At 33.5% G+C, this 17,467-nt stretch overlaps 1 protein-coding gene across 3 annotated transcripts in view; it reads right to left on the bottom strand.

Annotated features, from left to right (window-relative positions):
• Window positions 1-17,467, bottom strand: part of ARHGAP6 (Rho GTPase activating protein 6) — a 337,783-nt gene that overhangs the window by 36,672 nt on the left and 283,644 nt on the right. For all 3 annotated transcript variants that reach the window (XM_051984535.1, XM_051984533.1, XM_051984534.1), the window contains 4 exons: window positions 14,844-15,039; window positions 10,093-10,148; window positions 5,715-5,865; window positions 2,803-2,951 (listed from right to left, as the gene is read on the bottom strand). In XM_051984535.1, the coding sequence (XP_051840495.1) occupies window positions 2,803-2,951; window positions 5,715-5,865; window positions 10,093-10,148; window positions 14,844-15,039 (552 nt within the window). The remainder of the gene's footprint in view (window positions 1-2,802; window positions 2,952-5,714; window positions 5,866-10,092; window positions 10,149-14,843; window positions 15,040-17,467) is intronic.

The raw sequence follows: 17,467 nt of genomic DNA, 5'->3' as shown, positions 1-17,467 counted from the left end.
ATGACTTTTTAAATAAAAGAACTAGAATTATCCCTTCCACATTGCAGGGATGGGATACGGGATTGGGAATGGAGGGGTCAGGGCACAGCTCCTGTACTATCTGGAAAACCCTCATAAATTTTTTTGGCCCTCCCTTTTTTATCAGAGAAGTCTGAATTATCATGGTATTAAAATATAAATGTTGCTATACAATACTATACTATATTTTATATATTTCTGAGTTTTTCCTATGCTGTTTGTTGGCTTTTGTGTGTCCTCTATGGCTCCCACAAAACTCACTCTCTCCAATTCCTGTTTAATTTCTTGCGCTGATCAGAGATATATTGAAACTTGAATTGGGAAAGTTACAATAGGAAAGGGATACTTGCATATTAAATGAAACATTCCATTCTCCTTTTCAAGTCCGAGGATAGATTTTGATGGGGAGGAGGTATAACATTGTTTTCTCACCCAAGTGAAACAATAATAGTTCACATTCATATAACAGTTTACCATTTACAAAGGATGCAGATGCATTGCTTATTATTTTTGCAGAATATGGAAGTCAGGCTCATTAGTTAGTTAATCTAGCATTCAATAAAGCATTGATCCAAATCCATTATCTTTTGAGTCTACCTTGAGCATTCTTTTCAATACACCATGCTTAAGAAGACTGTTCTCATATATACTTTTTCTTGATTTCTCCTTCTAACTATATCTTCCAGAATCCCTAGACAAAAGTAGGCAACTCTATCTATGCAGCTGCTGACATAAGTGTATAGATTTACAATTATTGTGAATTGTCTTCAAGAGACATCTAGTAGATAGAGCACTGACTCAACCTTGACTCAGGAAGCCACAACATCGAATCTGGCCTTTCCTAGCTGAGTGACCCTGGCCCAAATTATGTAACCTTTGTCTGACTCGGTTTCCTTATCTGTAAAGAAAGGCAAAACAATAGCACCTATTTCACTCATTGTTTGGGGGTCAATGGGATAATATCTGTAAAGTACTTGGCACATAATAGATATTTAATACATGTTTGTTTCTTCCTTCCTTCAAGTGCCCAGCAGTATGCCAGATGGCATACAACAGAGAGCCTGTCCTAGACAGATAAGAAACTAGTTATTCAGAAGACTAACAAATTCACTAGATAGGGATTATCAATTCTTGTATTCTCTCTTACTACCCTTTCTCCACCATTTGGGCCATTCATGTGAATTTTTTTAATTTTGCATCTCCTAGACCCATAGTCTTCCACACAGAAAGAAAATCTTCCTCAATGTACGGAGTAAAATATCACTACTTAAAACATGTATAATAAATTTTCAAACAATCTTTTAACTCAGAGGACAATATTCTAAAGAAGAGGTCTGGCCATATAAACCTCCCTATTCAATAATCTCCTGTGATTCCCTATTATCTCCAGGATCAAACATAAAATCCTGTGATTGACTTTTAATTCTCTTTTGGGCATTCACTGATAATCCTCTATGGAGATTTTATTGAAATTCTGTTTTGGTTTTCATAGCCTGGCCTCTTCCTGCTTTTCAAGTCGTCTTACACTTTTCTCCTTTTCAAAGCTATACAAGGACACTAGTCTTCTTGTTCTCTGAATATGATATTATCTTCTGATCTGGGTATTTTCACAGACAGTACCCCACACCTGGAACTCAGTGCCTCCTCATCTCTTCTTCTTGTCTTCCTTCAAGTCTCAGCTAACAGCAATACTGTTTTATGAATAGCTTTGAATGAAGAAGCTATTTTAAATCTTATAAATACCTTTCTTAATTATGTGGCTATGAAGAAAGATAACTATCTATGTCTAGAGGAAGAACTAATAGATAGAAATATATATAGAATGATTTTACAAATACACATATATGTATATCTCTCTATTTGTATAATATACACACATATTTGTGTGTAATGGTAGACATCTCTAGGATGGAAGGGGAAAGAAAAAGAAAAAAGAAATTTATATAACTTTATCATATATTCATATATATTATATACATGTTTATATTTGTTATATATTTAAAATAATAGCAAGTTGAACAATAGCAAGCATGTATAATATAATTTTTAAAATTATACCATGTTATGAAAATTCTTTTTTATTTCATAAATTTAAAATAAATAAATAAATAGAATAAAATAAAAATTAAAAAATCTGAGCTAAAATTCCATCCTTGGCAAAAATGCTTTTCCCAATTTTTTATTTTATTTTTACACTTTGTCTCTGAGATTATTCTCAACTTATCCTCTATTTCTTTTGTTTATAGTACTTAATTATTTGTAAACTGCCATTGGATGTTGAGCTCCTTGAGAGCTAGAAGAGGTTTTATTTTTTTCCTTTTCTTTGTATCTCCAGCACTCAGTACTATCATTTATCCATGGTAGTCCCTTAATAAATGCTTGCCAATTGACTGATTGACTTTGAATTCTTCAAAGGAACAGTGAGAAGCATAACATTGTTTACACCATATGTACAGTGGAAAGAGTATTCCCTGGCTCTGGATTCAGAAGACCTGCTTTTGTGTGACCTTGCATGACCTTGGGCACGTCACAACTTCCCTGAATTTTAGGTTCCTTAATTGTAAAATGAAGAAGTCTAATTGAACAACATAACTTTTGAGGTCTCTTTTAGCTCTAGTGCTGTGATCTCATGAGATGAACGACATTATTTTACAACCAAAGGAATGGACATAGTCATCTTCCCCAAGTAAATGTCCACATCATGGTTGTTGATGGTTTTTAAAAATATTCTTCAAAGATGTGAATTACACAAACCTCTCCCAAAGTTGAATTGAATAAACATACCTCTTGTCCATCTTTGTTGACATTGTCTTCTGCGTGTCTGGCCACTGTGGAGAGGAACTGCAACAATCTATGGAGAGTGTCACAATTGCAGGGAGGTAGAAGGTAGATGAGAAGCTGTAAGGTGCTCAGCTGCTCCTCAGGATCTAATACTAAGGCAAAGAAAAAAGCAAGCTAATTCTAAAAAGCAATAAACATGATTAGACACCTGCTATATGGCAGGCACTCTACTAACTGCTGAGGATAAAAGAACAAAGAATTAAACAAACCCTACTTCAAGAAGCTTAAATTATTAGGGAAGGGAGGTAAAATTATGCACAATACAACTATAAAGTTAATAAATATAAACGAAATAGTGTTAGATATAAGAATTTGTAAAGGAGGATGCTGGCTACTGGGGAATTAGAAAAGCATTATATAAAATAGAAGTTTTTAACCTTTTTGCATGATAATCTAGTAGTTTCTTCTCAGAATAATATTTTTATATACAATTAATTAATTAATATATATTTATATTATGTATTTATTATAAAAATGCACAGGATTACAAAGGAAACCAATTATAATAAAATAGTTATCAGAAAGGTTCATTGATCCTACTATCCCAAGGTCTTAATATCCTAATCTTAACAGACTCCCTATACAAGATGATATTTCAGTTACACTTTAAATTATTTCAAATAATCCTTTCAAGAAGGATTCTATGAGATAGAGGTAAAAAATAAAACAAAACAGTGAATTCCAGGTGTAAGAAACAACTAGTGCAAAAGCAGAGAGTTAGGAAAAGGAATTTTATGTGTAAGAAATAAATGAGAGCTTGGCTAAATCAAAGAATATGAGGGACAGTGCTGTCTGGTGAGTCTGTAAGGATAGACAGGGACAATGTTTTACAAAAGCTAAACATAGGATTTTATATTTGATCCTAGACATAATAGAAAGTCACTAGAACTTATTGACTAGAGGAATGACATGGTTAGAACTGTGCTTATGCCATTCTCCAATTGATGAATGGTTAAAAGATATGAACAATTTTTAGACCAAAAAAAGTCATTTCTAGTCATATGAAAAAGTGCTCTAAATCATTACTGATTAGAGAAATGCAAATTTAGACAATTCTGAGGTACCACTTCACACCTCTCAGATTGCTTAAGATGATAGGAAAAGGTAATGATAACTGTTGGAAGGGATGAGGGAAAACTGGGACATTAATACATTGTTGGTGAAGTTGTGAACTGATCCAACCATTCTGGAGAGCAATTTGGAATTATGTTCAAAGGGCTATAAAATTGTGCATATCCTTTGATCCAGCAATGTCTTTATTGGATCTATATCTCAAGGAAATGTTAAAAAAAAGAAAAAGAAACCATGTGTGCAAAAATGTTTATAGCAACCCTTTTTGTAGTTGCAAGAAAAGGCAAGAAGTAGATGCCCATCAGTTGGGAAATGGCTGAATAAGTTGTAGTATACAAATGAAATGGAATATTACTGTTCTATAATAAATGATGAGCAGGCTGATTTCAGAAAAGCCTGGAAAGACTTCTGTGAACTGATACTAAATGAAATGAACAGAACCAAGAGAACAGTGTACATAGCAAGATTATATGATTATCAACTGTGATTGACTTGTGATTCAGGCATTTCCAATAGACTTATGAAGGGAAAAATGTCTGCATCCAGTGAGAGAACTATGGGGACTGAATGTGGATCACAGCATAGTATTTTCATCTTTTTTTGTGGTTTGTTTGCTTGTTTTTTCTTCTTTCTCATTTTTCCTCCACTTGAGGTAATTTTTCTTACACAGCATGATAAAGGTAAAAATATGTTTAGAAGAATTGTACATATTTAACCTATATTGGATTACTTTCTATTCAGGGGAAGGAGGGAAGAAGGAGGGAGAAAAATTTGGACCACAAAATTTCGCAAGGGTGAATGTTAAAAACTATCTTTGCATGTATTTTGAAAAATAAAAATCTCATTATTATTTTTTAAAAAAACTGTGCTTATAAGAAAATTATTTTGGCAACAGTATATATTAGAGATTGGAGTGAAGAGAAAATTGAGACAAGGAGATCAAAACCAATTAGACCATGAGGCAAATGTACTTTGTGAAAGGGCATACTGTTGTTATTAACAATTCATTAAGAACATTTCACCTATCCTGAGTTTTATGATTCACTTTTTTATAATGTTATAAGGAATTACATGTGAATAATTTGGGTTTTTTTGTCTGAAGCCAGAGAAGGCTTTTAAATTTGGCTTTCCAATTCATCAGAAGTTCCTGTTTATCATGTCATCCAATTGACAAACTTCACAGAAATTATGCATTTTTTCTACTCAGAATCTCCTCTGCTGTGCTCCTAAAACAGGGGCATTATGGTAGCAGCCAGAAACATTAGCAGTCTCATCTATCACCTAACTAGGCCCTTGAAAAGGTGTTCATAAATAAACCAGAAACAACATTCCTACAAGAGGAGATAGTAGGTTTTAATCTCACTTCTCTTAGGTCTTTTTCTATTCATTCATCCTCTTGTGGCTTCTTTTCTAATTACAAGGATAGAAACGTTTTTCCTCCTAGACACATAACACAGATTTTCTTAGTGGGACTATTAGTATCACTTGATAGCATCTTCTATATCCAACAATCTTCTGGGAATCGTTTGAAGAAATTTCCTTTATGTTTTAAACATTTCCTGCAAATTTGTTTTTCTCCATTAAGTCTAAGAAACTTTGAAAACATCTCCCAGAAGCTTCATTCAATGGATAGAGCTATGAATATTGATGGCAATAAATGCCAAACCAAAACAAAACAAAAAGAATATCAAGAAAGATACAAGGCAATTTGACTGTGGGAGTCAGAGAGTTGTGTATTTCACAAATATTTTTCCATCCTTTCCCAAACAAGGTCTAGAACTTACAAATAGTGTTGATAAAAGCAGTATAGAGTTCCCTGGTAAGGAGGGGGTCTGGCATGTCTCTTAAAAATTCTTTCAGCAATGCAGCCACATCATGGACACTGTGTTCCTCTTCCAATGAAACATCAATACCACGATCAAATTCCTCACGTAACTGGAAGAAATGAGGATGCAAAAGACAATTATATCACAACACTCTGAGCATCTATCACAAGAAATTAGATAGGTAGCCAGTTCTTTGAAAGGCCATGCAATGAGTGGAGATATTACTGGTCTGACTTCCAGATTGCTCCTCTGGGGTAAAGCTATGTAGACCAGGTGGTTGAGATTCCCTTTAGTTCCTATAAAAACTTAGGTATCTAGAGATCCCATCATATTGTGACATGATGCCACTAAATAGGCTGCAATGAGGTGACTAAATGATTGCTTTGTAGAATAGCCAAATCCAGATGGGAAGGTCAAGGCCGATAACACCATTAATAAACAATTTTTGAAGGGCTTAAGCAAACTTCTTTGACTAATCAGTTCCCCATAGGATATTGGCAGATCATTGCCCAGAGACTTTTCTCTTGGTCACAAATATAAGGACTGTTAGAGCAAATGACTTGAAACCAATGCAGATGGAGGTATCTTTAGAGCTCTTTAAGGTATTTTTTAAGACAACATAGTAACTTGGTAAATGTCCTAGATTCAGACTTTAGCATTCATTATAGGTAGCTGAACCATAATGTCCAACCTTCTTGCCTAGAATCCACTCTAGAAACATTACATTTCATATTGATTCTAACCTTCAAAAAATGACAATTTGAGAAGCAGGATGGTGATACAAAAGCAACTACATTATTTGGAGTTAGATGTCAATTTAAATACTAGCTCTGCTATTAATTATGTGACTGGAACAGGTTGTTCAGTATCTTGAACTTTAATTTTGTCATATTTAAAATGAGGGCAACCTGATATAGTGGAAGAACTGCTGGATTTTGAGTCCAAAGATCTAAGTTTGGAGCCCAGATTTGGTATTTACGTGTAATTTTGGCCATCTCTTTGGACTTGTTTTTTCTCTTGTAAAAATGATGTATTAGGTGACCTAAAAAGCCTCTTCCAATTTTAAATCTATGATAGGATAGCCAGAAAATCTTGCCATTCCTTTTCAGTTCTAAATCTTAATTGCCCAGTTCTCTGAAACATTAAGAATCTCTTCCAAATGTTAATTTAAAAATTAATACCTTATAACTACTACCTGATGTTCCTGGTTCTCTCTTCTAGAGTAAAGGAATAATCTAATCCCTCCTGTGTTATACAGTCTTTTATATATTTGAAAATTATTATCATGTCTTCCTAAGATTAAATTATCTCAAAACTTTCAACCATTTCTCATATGGCATATTATAGAATTATTCTATCATTCTGCTTGCTCTCCTCTGAACATAGTCCAACATTTTAATTCCTCAACATCTGTGGTTTTAGTGGTATGGAGACTGATGCTGATTGCAGCCAATTTATGATTAAACAAATGGCTGTTGAAACCATTGAATTTAATTTCCAACAGTCAACATGGTGATGAATTTCTATGAACAGATCCAATCTAATAGACTTACAAGCCTTCCCCATATATAATTTTGAAGTCTCTATGTCTCTAGTAAGATTATGATGAGACAAGAGTTATTTGTATTCTTTTTTTCTTTGTTTTATTTTTTTCTTCATTTCTTTCTTCTCTCACTCTCCTTTTTCCCCTTCCTTCCTTCTTCCCTTTTTTCCTTCCTCCTCCCTTTCTTCTTCTCTTTCTTCCATACTCCTTCCTTCTTCCATCCCTTCCTTCCTTCCTTTTCTCCTTATTTTGCTTGGGTTATTCACAGGACCATTCCCAATAATGATCAACATAGAAGCTTTAATCTGCTCAGTTTTTCTACCTTGGGCTATTTCACCCTTCCTTAGAAATCTTGGTATTTTCTCTTCCTGGAAGTTCACTACATTTGTGCCAGATTTAGTGAAGTTGTTCCACATCCTGTGAGAAATTTAATGGTTTATAGTCTCTAGAAACTTCCATCCTCCCATCCTCTTTTTGAAAAATTATTATAATATTTTCTTGTCTTTCACTTTAGGACATCTTGCTTTTCTCTATGATTCCTCAAAGATAGTAAACAAGCTATCTGTAAAGTCTTTAAACACATCAGAAGGTATCGTGGAGGAAATCCTAGGGAACAGTAGAGTGACAACAAACTAGGATTTAGTTTTTTGTTTGTTTGTTTGTTTTAATAGAGTCACTTGGTCTAGATGAGCTGGGACATATATTAGGCTCAGTCTTTAAACATGCCAAAGTCTTTTAAAATTCTCTTTAATATTAAATGAATGGACAGTTATTCAAGGCAGTGTCAGGCTTTGTTACAAGGCAGTTGCAAATGAAATGTAATTTCTTCAGCTCTTAAATTTGACTTTTTTTTTTTTTTTTAGAAAAATCACTAACTAGGATCCCCTATTTGTCCATTTGGGTCAAATAAAAGGATGGCATTATTTGAAATTCACTTTAAACCAAGAAATGAACTATCCTTGCCCACAATTTGCATTCCTTTTACCATAAAGTCATGATTAGAAACTATTGTTTTTTCAGACACTACCTTATAACTGAAAAGATATGTCAATAACCATCATTATTTGTAAGAATGCTGCTTCATCAAGTTGAATTTTCTTATCTCTAAAAGGGGGATAATGAGATTTGTATTATGTACTCCACAGGGTTATTATGGGGAAAGAAAAAAACATTGTAAAATTTGAAGGAGTATAGAAATGGGAGTTGTTAATATTGATACTAAACCACCTCCAACAGGAAGCCTTTTCTGAATATTCTAGTTTCTAGCTGTCTTCCCACCCCAAAAAAGTTTGAATATATTTTGTATTTACTTATTGATACCTATTATTTCTCCTGACAGAATTTAAATTCCTTGAAAGTAGTGGCTATTTAATTTAATTTATTTACTTGAGTTTTTAAGTATTTTATTTTCCCAAATACATTCACCTTTGCAAAACCTTGTGTTCCAAGTTTTTTCTCTCCTTCCCCCTCCTCCAAGCAATCTAATATATGTTAAACATGTGCAATTCTTCTAAACATATTTTCATATTCATTATGCTGCACAAAAAAAAAAAGAGATCAAAAAGGAAAAAACACAAGGAAGGAAAAAAAAAAAACCAATAAGCAAGCAAATGACAATAAAAGGTGAAAATACTATGCTTTGATCCACATTCAGTCTCCACAGTTCTCTTTCTGGATGCAGATGGAATTTTCCATCCCAAGACTATTGGAATTAGAGGCTATTTTGTCTTTATATTTTCAGCAATGGATAGAGCATAGATTTGCAGTCAAGAAAACCTGAGTTCAAATCTCACCTAGGTACTTATTAGTTATGTGACTCTGAGCAAGTCACTTAACCTTGTTTGCCTCAATTTTCTTAATTATAAAATGAGGATGAAATAAAACAGCAGCATTGAAGAGGGGACCCCGAACTTCTAAAAATCCTTAAAGGAGAAAATCTCCTTCAACTCTACCTCAGTGAAGGACCCCTCCCCGAGGGACAAACAGTTCCATCCTTATTATCTAGGTGGGGTTGGCTCAGTCCTGAAATTCATTGACTTCAATTCAAATTCCAGCTCAAGCTGAAACCCAGCAATGAGCCAACTTGGGACTCCACCCACCTGTTCCCTTCAGCTAAAGCTCCCATTATAAAAGAGCCAAACTAAAATCCTCTCTTTGCAGAGGTCCCAAACATGCTAGCTATGTCATGCTTCAGATACCAAGGAGCCTCTGTCCACTGAAATATTCTTTCCCAGTGCCACCCTCTCTTTACCCTCACCTATTTCCCTAACCAGACTTTATGCCTCTCTGTCAGGATTTCTAACCTTACTTCCTACAAAATAAACCTCTTTTATTAATCTAAGTTTTTGGGTCTGTAAATTCTTTTACAGAGAACTTCTGCACTGCCAGAAGAGAGTCCCCAAAACTCCCTATAGTTGAGCTGAATCCCAAGGAGTTGTAGAGGAGCCAAACCTCTCCATTTGGTTCCCTGAACCCCAAACCTGCCACTAGGCCTTATCATTTAATTCCCTGACCACCAGAAACCCTAATCTCATTTTGGTTCCCTAACTCTAAACCTTATCAGCATCTACCTTCTACGATTGTTATCAGTCTCAAATGAAATATTTTTTAAAGTACTTAGCCCAATGTCTGACTTTTTCTCTTCCTCTTTATTATCTAGCATAGTGCCTAACACATTAAAGGTGTTTTATAAATGCTTGTTGAGTAAATGAATATCACTGGGCAAAGTAACCAAGTTGTACTGATATTAAACTTAACTGGAAAAGAATTTAAGAGTTTTGTTTTTCCTCTTACCTGTCTTACTCTTTTCTTTGAGCTCCCAACTCGAAATATTCCTACTGTCTGGAGACCTGCAAAGACACCACATAAAGCAAATAATCCTGCTTTATTGTTTCATATTCTTGGAAGTCAAACAAAAATAAAACAAAAGAAATAACATTGTAAAAAATCAGACTGACCATAGTTATAGAAGGCAGTGAGGGGAGATTCTGGAGGAGGCAACCAAAATTCAGAAATTACTCATTTTTCCATATAGAATGGGAGAGGATGATATTCAACAAAAGGCCAATTTTCTGGGTAACAACTTTATCATAATCTTTAAATATTTTTAATAAATCTTTTAGGGGGGCAAAGCATTTGAGTTAAGTTTGGGTTAAGCCCAATTCATACAGGTAAGAAGTGTTAAGTGTCTAAGCCAGATTTGAACTCAAGTCCTCCTGACTCTAGGACTGGTACTCTAATCTGCCATCTAATTGCCCCAATTTAAAAAATAATTTTAATGAAAATCTATCTAAAATGTTCTAATGTTTCTTTGTATGCTTAAGCAAAATATAAGGAAATTTTTCTTGATGACACAACATGATTATTATAATTATCCAGTTCTATTTTATTTTTGTTTTTTGTCTTGTCCCTCATGGTGAGGAGATCATACTTCTTCCATAATCTATCTTAGCCTTGACAAAATAAGCCAATTTTTTTTAGCCTCAGTTTTTTCTTCTGAAAAATAGATTATATGGTGTCTAAGGACTCTTCCAACTTTTAAATTCATTAATTCATTTGGCTCCTATGTTTAACCTCTAGATGGTTGTGTCTAACCTGCTAAAGTAGAGAAATAAAGTAAACGAGCTTTCAACTAAAAGTTAAACTCTGGAACAATGGTTTCAATGAACAAATATCTTTTATCAATGTAGATCAGCAACTACTTTCTAATTTACTGTCTTAAGAATGTTTCCTGGGCAATTGACAAGTTAAATGTCCTGCTCAGGGTCAAATGGCCATTAGGTGTCAATAATTTGACTTAATGCCTATCTGCAGATTTGCAATTTATATGTAATGGGAGCTTATTTAATGATTATAAAATTTTCAGAATTGAACAATAGATAGAAGGGCTCTCCAGTTACAAAAGTTAAGAGCTCTTAGTGCATAGACTTTGTAAACTATACAGTATGACAAGTTCCTTTTTCTTTACTTTTCTTCCCTCCTTCTTTCCTTCTTTCCTCCCTGTTGTTCAATCATGTCTGACTCTTGATGGCCCTGTATGAGTTTTCTTGGCAAAGATATTGTAGTGCCACTTCCTTCTCCAGTGGATTAATAGGTTAAGACACATAGTGGATTAATAGGTTAAGACACATAGTGAATGTCTGAAGTCAAATTTGAATTAAGGTCTTTGTAAAATATTTACCACAGTGCTCATAACACATAATAGGTGCCATAAACATATTAGCAATTACTATTACTTCCTGACTTAAGGCCCAGCACTTTATTTACTGAGCCATGTAGCTGCCTCTTGGTATATAAGTAAATACTTAATATATCTTAAGAAATGACCAATTGATCAGAACTCAAGATAAGCAGTAGTAAAAGTGAATTAAAGATTAATATTGAGACTCTGGTTATTAAAGTATTAATTGACCAGAATAAGAAGCAAGCCACTGATTCTGTAGATCTGAAAATGAGTAATATATGTCCTGTATCTTTATAACTGCTTTCTTTCTTGTTTTTGCCTGTGTTACCCATTTTAGTAAAAAATACTCTATCTCACCATTGACTACTGTTTCCTTTCTACAGTTGGAGACATAATTCTCAAAATAAGTTCATTCATTTGATTGTATTATTTGACTAAGTAAGCTCATCAACATAGCTATGACAAAACATAATTTTCTACAAAATTGTTTCTACCATGAAATTACTTTCATAATTAAAGGAGCCAACCCTTTGCACTTCAAGGTCTTTAAGGATTGTTGAAGCCACTTTATTGCTCAATGGCAGCTTTCTTATGATGAGTCTCTCTGAACTTGCTAAGGCTGATCCTTGCATGACAGATAGAGAATCTCCAATTTGGCAGAATCTGCCAGGTCTGGCAAGAATTCCAAGTTCTTTCCACAACACAGATAAAGCAATGCAGCAGAGCTTTAATGGAGATCATGGTGTTGTGCCACAGTTCTCTTTTATTGTATTGTTCAGTTTCCCTAATTGTCTTGACTCAGTTTCCCTAAATTATCCTGCCTTGTTTTCCCTGAATTGTTCTACCTCAGTTCTTAACTGTTCTGCCATACTACCCCTGCCTCCTAATCATGATGATCTAGTTAAGGAGAAAGACCTTCTATCTTAGATATCATGACCCCAGCCCTTCCTCACTTATCAGAATGCCTCCCCCAACCTTGACAGAACTAACAATCGTTAGTCCCATATTCCTGCTTTCAGCACTCCACCCCTGCCTTGGTCTACCCCTGTATCTGAGCTACATGTGTGTGTGTGTATGTATGTATGTATATATGTGTGTGTGTATGTGTATGTATATATATATATATATATATATATATATATATATATATATATATGTCATTGAGAACTTACATTGTTGCTGGACTCTTGGAGATGATAGTCTCATTCAGCCCTGAGACCAAATCATGGATCCATTTGATCCCATAAATCTCTCCTTTTCAAATAAAATATTTAAAACTCTCTAATCTCTATCTTGCCTCAGTTTCTCTGGCATTACAATGGCAGTAGAAATATTAAAATGATTGTGCCATTTTAATTTATTTGATTCTGAATTAATACTCCCAAAGGTTTTGTTTTTTTGTTTCTTATGATAGATTACTTTTCTAGAGTGAAATGTATCAAAGATGAGGAATATTCTAGAGTCCGTATTCCTGATTCGGAATAAAGTATTCCTGACTCAGAATAAGGAAAACAGTCTTACAGGAAAGAAAACATGAGACAAAGAAATGCAAATTATAGCACACACTCATATTTCTATAGACAAATGTAAATACATACATTATGTATAATATATGTATATATATAGTTATCTTTTTCTTTCTCAAATTTTTGTGCCACCACTCTATTTTAGAAATTCAAAAAAAAGAAAAGAAAAGATGCCTTTAAACTAGTCAGAAAAATAGAAGTAGCTGGGAACACTTGACAAGAGAATTGGATGTTGAACATAAAAAGCTGTGATATCATATGGTTTGGCTCTCTTTTCATTTTGTTTTCCATTGAAATTTGTGTTTGGGGGAATACAGGGTTTAATATATGAAGGCAAAAAAGACCTAGTGCCTGAAACCTAGTAGATCTTCCATAAAATGTTTAAAAATTGAACAAAATTATGGTATGTTAATTTAGATAGTTATATATGGCATCTATAAAAAATTGGAATAGAAATGTTATAGGCTAAATTAATTTGGGGGAGAGCTTAAGAGTTTTTGATACCCCTTTATAAAGACTTTTAGATTGAATTTTATTTTGAAAATATATATCAGTGTTTTGCATCTGAAATAATGGTAGAGAAATTTGGTTGAGGATTAAAAAAGGGAGAAACAGATGGTATCTTATTTTCCATTAAAAAACACTTGGACAGGAGGAATTTGATGAAGAGTTTGGGAAACAGATTATAAACTTGGCAGAGAAGAATGGTATTAGAGTAACAAAGTCCTTTAAGTGTCCAAGCATCTACTGGAGATGTCTCATAGGTAAAGGCAGAGCAACCGAGAAACGTAATTTGCTTTAAGAACAATTTGATCCTTCAAAAAGTGGAAGGACTGAGGAGAGGGGCTGGGATGTTGACCTTAATTCTAACCAATAAGGAGGAAAAAGTGGTTGCTGAAATAGAAATGGCCTAAATCTTGTAGGTAAGTAAGTGCTTCTTCAAGAAATTTATGACATAGAAGGAAAAAAAAACTGGAGATAATCCGCAATGTTGGGAGAATAGATTTCAATAAATTCAGGGAAATGACAGGGAAGATTTGGTTGTCTTTATAATTCCAGTACCTCGTACAATTTCTAGCTTACATTTGTTGAATTGAACCGAATTCTTTAGGTATGGTAATAATTTTAGAAAAAGATACTATTGTAGAGGCAAATAAAACATGTACATAATAGCAAAGTTTCCCAATTGCTATTTTAATGTGACATAAAGCATGTAATGTTATATTATTGTGAAATTATTAATATAGCCAATTTACTCCATAGACAGTTGTATAGTAACCTACAAATATAATAAGCTAATTAAAGAAAATATTTACTGTCTTCTAAATTGGGGTTAAGTGACTTGCCCAGGGTCACACAGTGAGGAAGTTTATGTGTATTTTAAAATAAATCTACATTAAAATCTATCAACTCAGATTAATAAAGGGAAGACCCAATCATGACAAGTGAAAAACCTTGGAAAAGTAGTCTATTTGTCAAGAAATATAACTGTATTATTTTCAGTTACATCCAGTAAATCACAGTATATATTTAACACAAGTTATCTATAATTTCAGTAGCAGTTGCATGTCTGAATTATTTGTTAGAAATACCTATTTAATTTCTGTAAATAAACTGATTTGTTTATCTTGAAATAATGGCCAACCTTTTAAGTTGTTTAAAAAAAATCATTTCTTAGTATTGACAAAAGTTTCTTCAGAATGAAAAGATGTAAGCTAGGGTCCATTCACATTATTGTAAATTTCAAACTAGTCTGGATAGGATCAATGGAGTTCTCCCATGAATACTATTTATATTTTCTTTATCTGATACCTTTATCATGGAGGGTCACTTACCATGTTTTTCTAAATGTTGGCAACAGCTGTCCACAAGTCTGGGAACCTGTCTGTAAATAGGGTTTAGACTCAGTTTTTTATCTCTTGCTTTTTCTTTTTTGTTTTGAACTTCAGCTGGCAAAGACAGTTGTAATGCTTCTAGTAGTCGAGACTGATTGTCATCCAAATCTGTAATAGAGTCCACAGACATTGCACCCTGTAAAGTAGACACACACACATACACATACACACGTACACACACACACACATATATATATGCAATCAGTACAGATGGATAAAATAAAAAAAAAAAAACAATCACCCTCCAGATCACATCAAGTGAATATTTTTGTTCATAACTGTTGATATACAACTTGAAATAACTCTGCCTGATTTAATTAGGTTGTTTGTATATTACAGTAATATAAGGGAAAATGCTTTCTTAAAGGCCTCTGGAAAAAGTCACCAACCTACCACAAAGAAGGGGTAGAGAGATAACGTCATGCTACATGCAATTTCAACAAGAGACCACATAATCTAAAGGAAGAAGATATGAGAAAGAGCAATTAAAGCATTTTGACTTGCCCACCAAATTTAAGAAAAAAAATCAACAAGTAGAATCCAATCAAAGGAGTCTCACAAGACATTCAATAATTTAAATTCTTCAAAAGGTTAAATGTTAAAAGGCAAAAATGCCATGAGAACAATTCCTTAAAAATGAAATAAAAGTGAGCCATGATGTATTCTTTTATAACTCTTCATTAAGGATAGGGACAGTTTGGTGAAGACTGTGCATAGAGTGCTATGCCTGGAGTCAAGAAGATCTGAATCAAATCCAGCCTTAGACACTTACTAGCTGTTTGATCTTGGATAATATGTTAATCTTTGTCTCAGTTTCCTCATTTGTAAAAAATGGGGATAATATAGAATTTACCTGCCAGGGTTGTTGTGAGAATCAAATGAGATAAATTTATGAAGTACTTAGCACAGTGTATGGCACATAGTAGGTACTATATCTGTACCTATCTATATAGTATTTCTATCTATATCTATATAGTATTTTTAATGAAGTTTTTTACTTTCAAAACATATTCAAAGATAATTTTTCAACACTGACCCTTGAAAAAGTTTGTGTTCCAATTTCCCCCACTCCCCAACCCCTTCCCCTAGATGGCAAATAATCTAATATATGCTAAATATGGTAAAATTTTTGTTAAACCCAATATAAGCACACACATTTATAAATTATCTTGCTGCACAAGAAAAATCAGTTCAAAAAGAAAAAAGTGAAAAAATAAAATTCAAGCAAACTAAACAAAAAGAGTGAAAATCTATGTTGTGATTCACACTCATTTCCCACAGTCCTCTCTGTAGGTGTACATGGCTCTCATCTATCTATCTATCTAGATATAGATATATAGATATATTAACTATTATTATTATTATTATCAAGCTGCAAGTGTCAGGAGAGTTGGTAATTATATATTTATTGCAGTTGTTACTGAATCATTTTAGTCATGTCTAACGCTCCACGACTCCATTTGGAGTTTTCTTGGCAAAAATACTGGAGTGGTTTGTCATTTCCTTATCCATTTTATAGATGAGGAAACAGGCAAAAGATTGTGACTTGTCCAGGGTCACACAATCTGATACTGGATTTGAATTCAGGTCTTTTTGACTGCAGGATTAGAGCTACATTCACTGTGCCATTTAGTTGCCCATATATATTGCTTCTAGGTACCTAATTAGGCACATGGAATATATCAGGTAGAACACTGTGTATATAGGGTGAGTGAAGGACTCAAAATCAGAGATAACTTTCTTCATTAGTCTTAAAACCATTAGTTAGAAGAAAGGTGTCAAACAATAACCCATGGGAACAAAGATGTCAAACAATAACCTATGGGCTACATGTGGTCCAAAATACTCCTGAAGCAGATTAAAGTATAATTGGGAAATAGTAAATAAAATAAATTAAAATACACAATTTCAATGTGAAGTTTTCTAAGTCAATATGCTTCTATGGGGATCTTTATGTATGGTTTTGTGCCTCCCCTTTTTTTTTCCTATTTGAGTTTGACAACACTGTACTAGAAGATAGATAAACTGGCTCAAATGGATTAAATGTTTTGGATGAGATTATTGCTTATCTTGGCCAATAATCAACAAGGTTGCTTGCAAACGTTTCCCATTTGAATTAACAAAATATTTATCATTGCTTCCATAGCAAAATTTGATTAGGAAGGGAAAAAAACTATAAAAACCATTTTTTGGGAGTTTATCAGGACTGTTGTTATTTCAATTATTAAGACATGCTAACAAGAATTGCCAGTCTATTTAATTTTAAACTGAATTACCAATAATATCACAAAATTAGAAGAGCTTCATGCCTTACAAAGTCTTCTTCTCATAATTACTCTATGAAGGTAAAGGTATTATTATTCCATTAAAAAAATAAGTAACTGGGACATAGAAATAGCACATAAGGAAGAAAAATCTCACTGGAGACTTGAATTTTGGTCTCCTAATTCCAAATCCTTATGGAGATGATGGAAAATCCTTGTATTTAGAAGCATGGGGATAGTTACTACCTGGATGGCTTTTAATATGCCATATGACTTTTCTAGTCCTCAATTTCCTAATTA

The sequence above is a fragment of the Antechinus flavipes genome, chromosome 3 (genome assembly GCF_016432865.1).
Source record: "Antechinus flavipes isolate AdamAnt ecotype Samford, QLD, Australia chromosome 3, AdamAnt_v2, whole genome shotgun sequence".
Lineage (NCBI taxonomy): Eukaryota > Metazoa > Chordata > Mammalia > Dasyuromorphia > Dasyuridae > Antechinus > Antechinus flavipes.
Note: the sequence above shows the minus strand (reverse complement) of the source record. Positions and strands in the feature narration are given on the sequence as shown.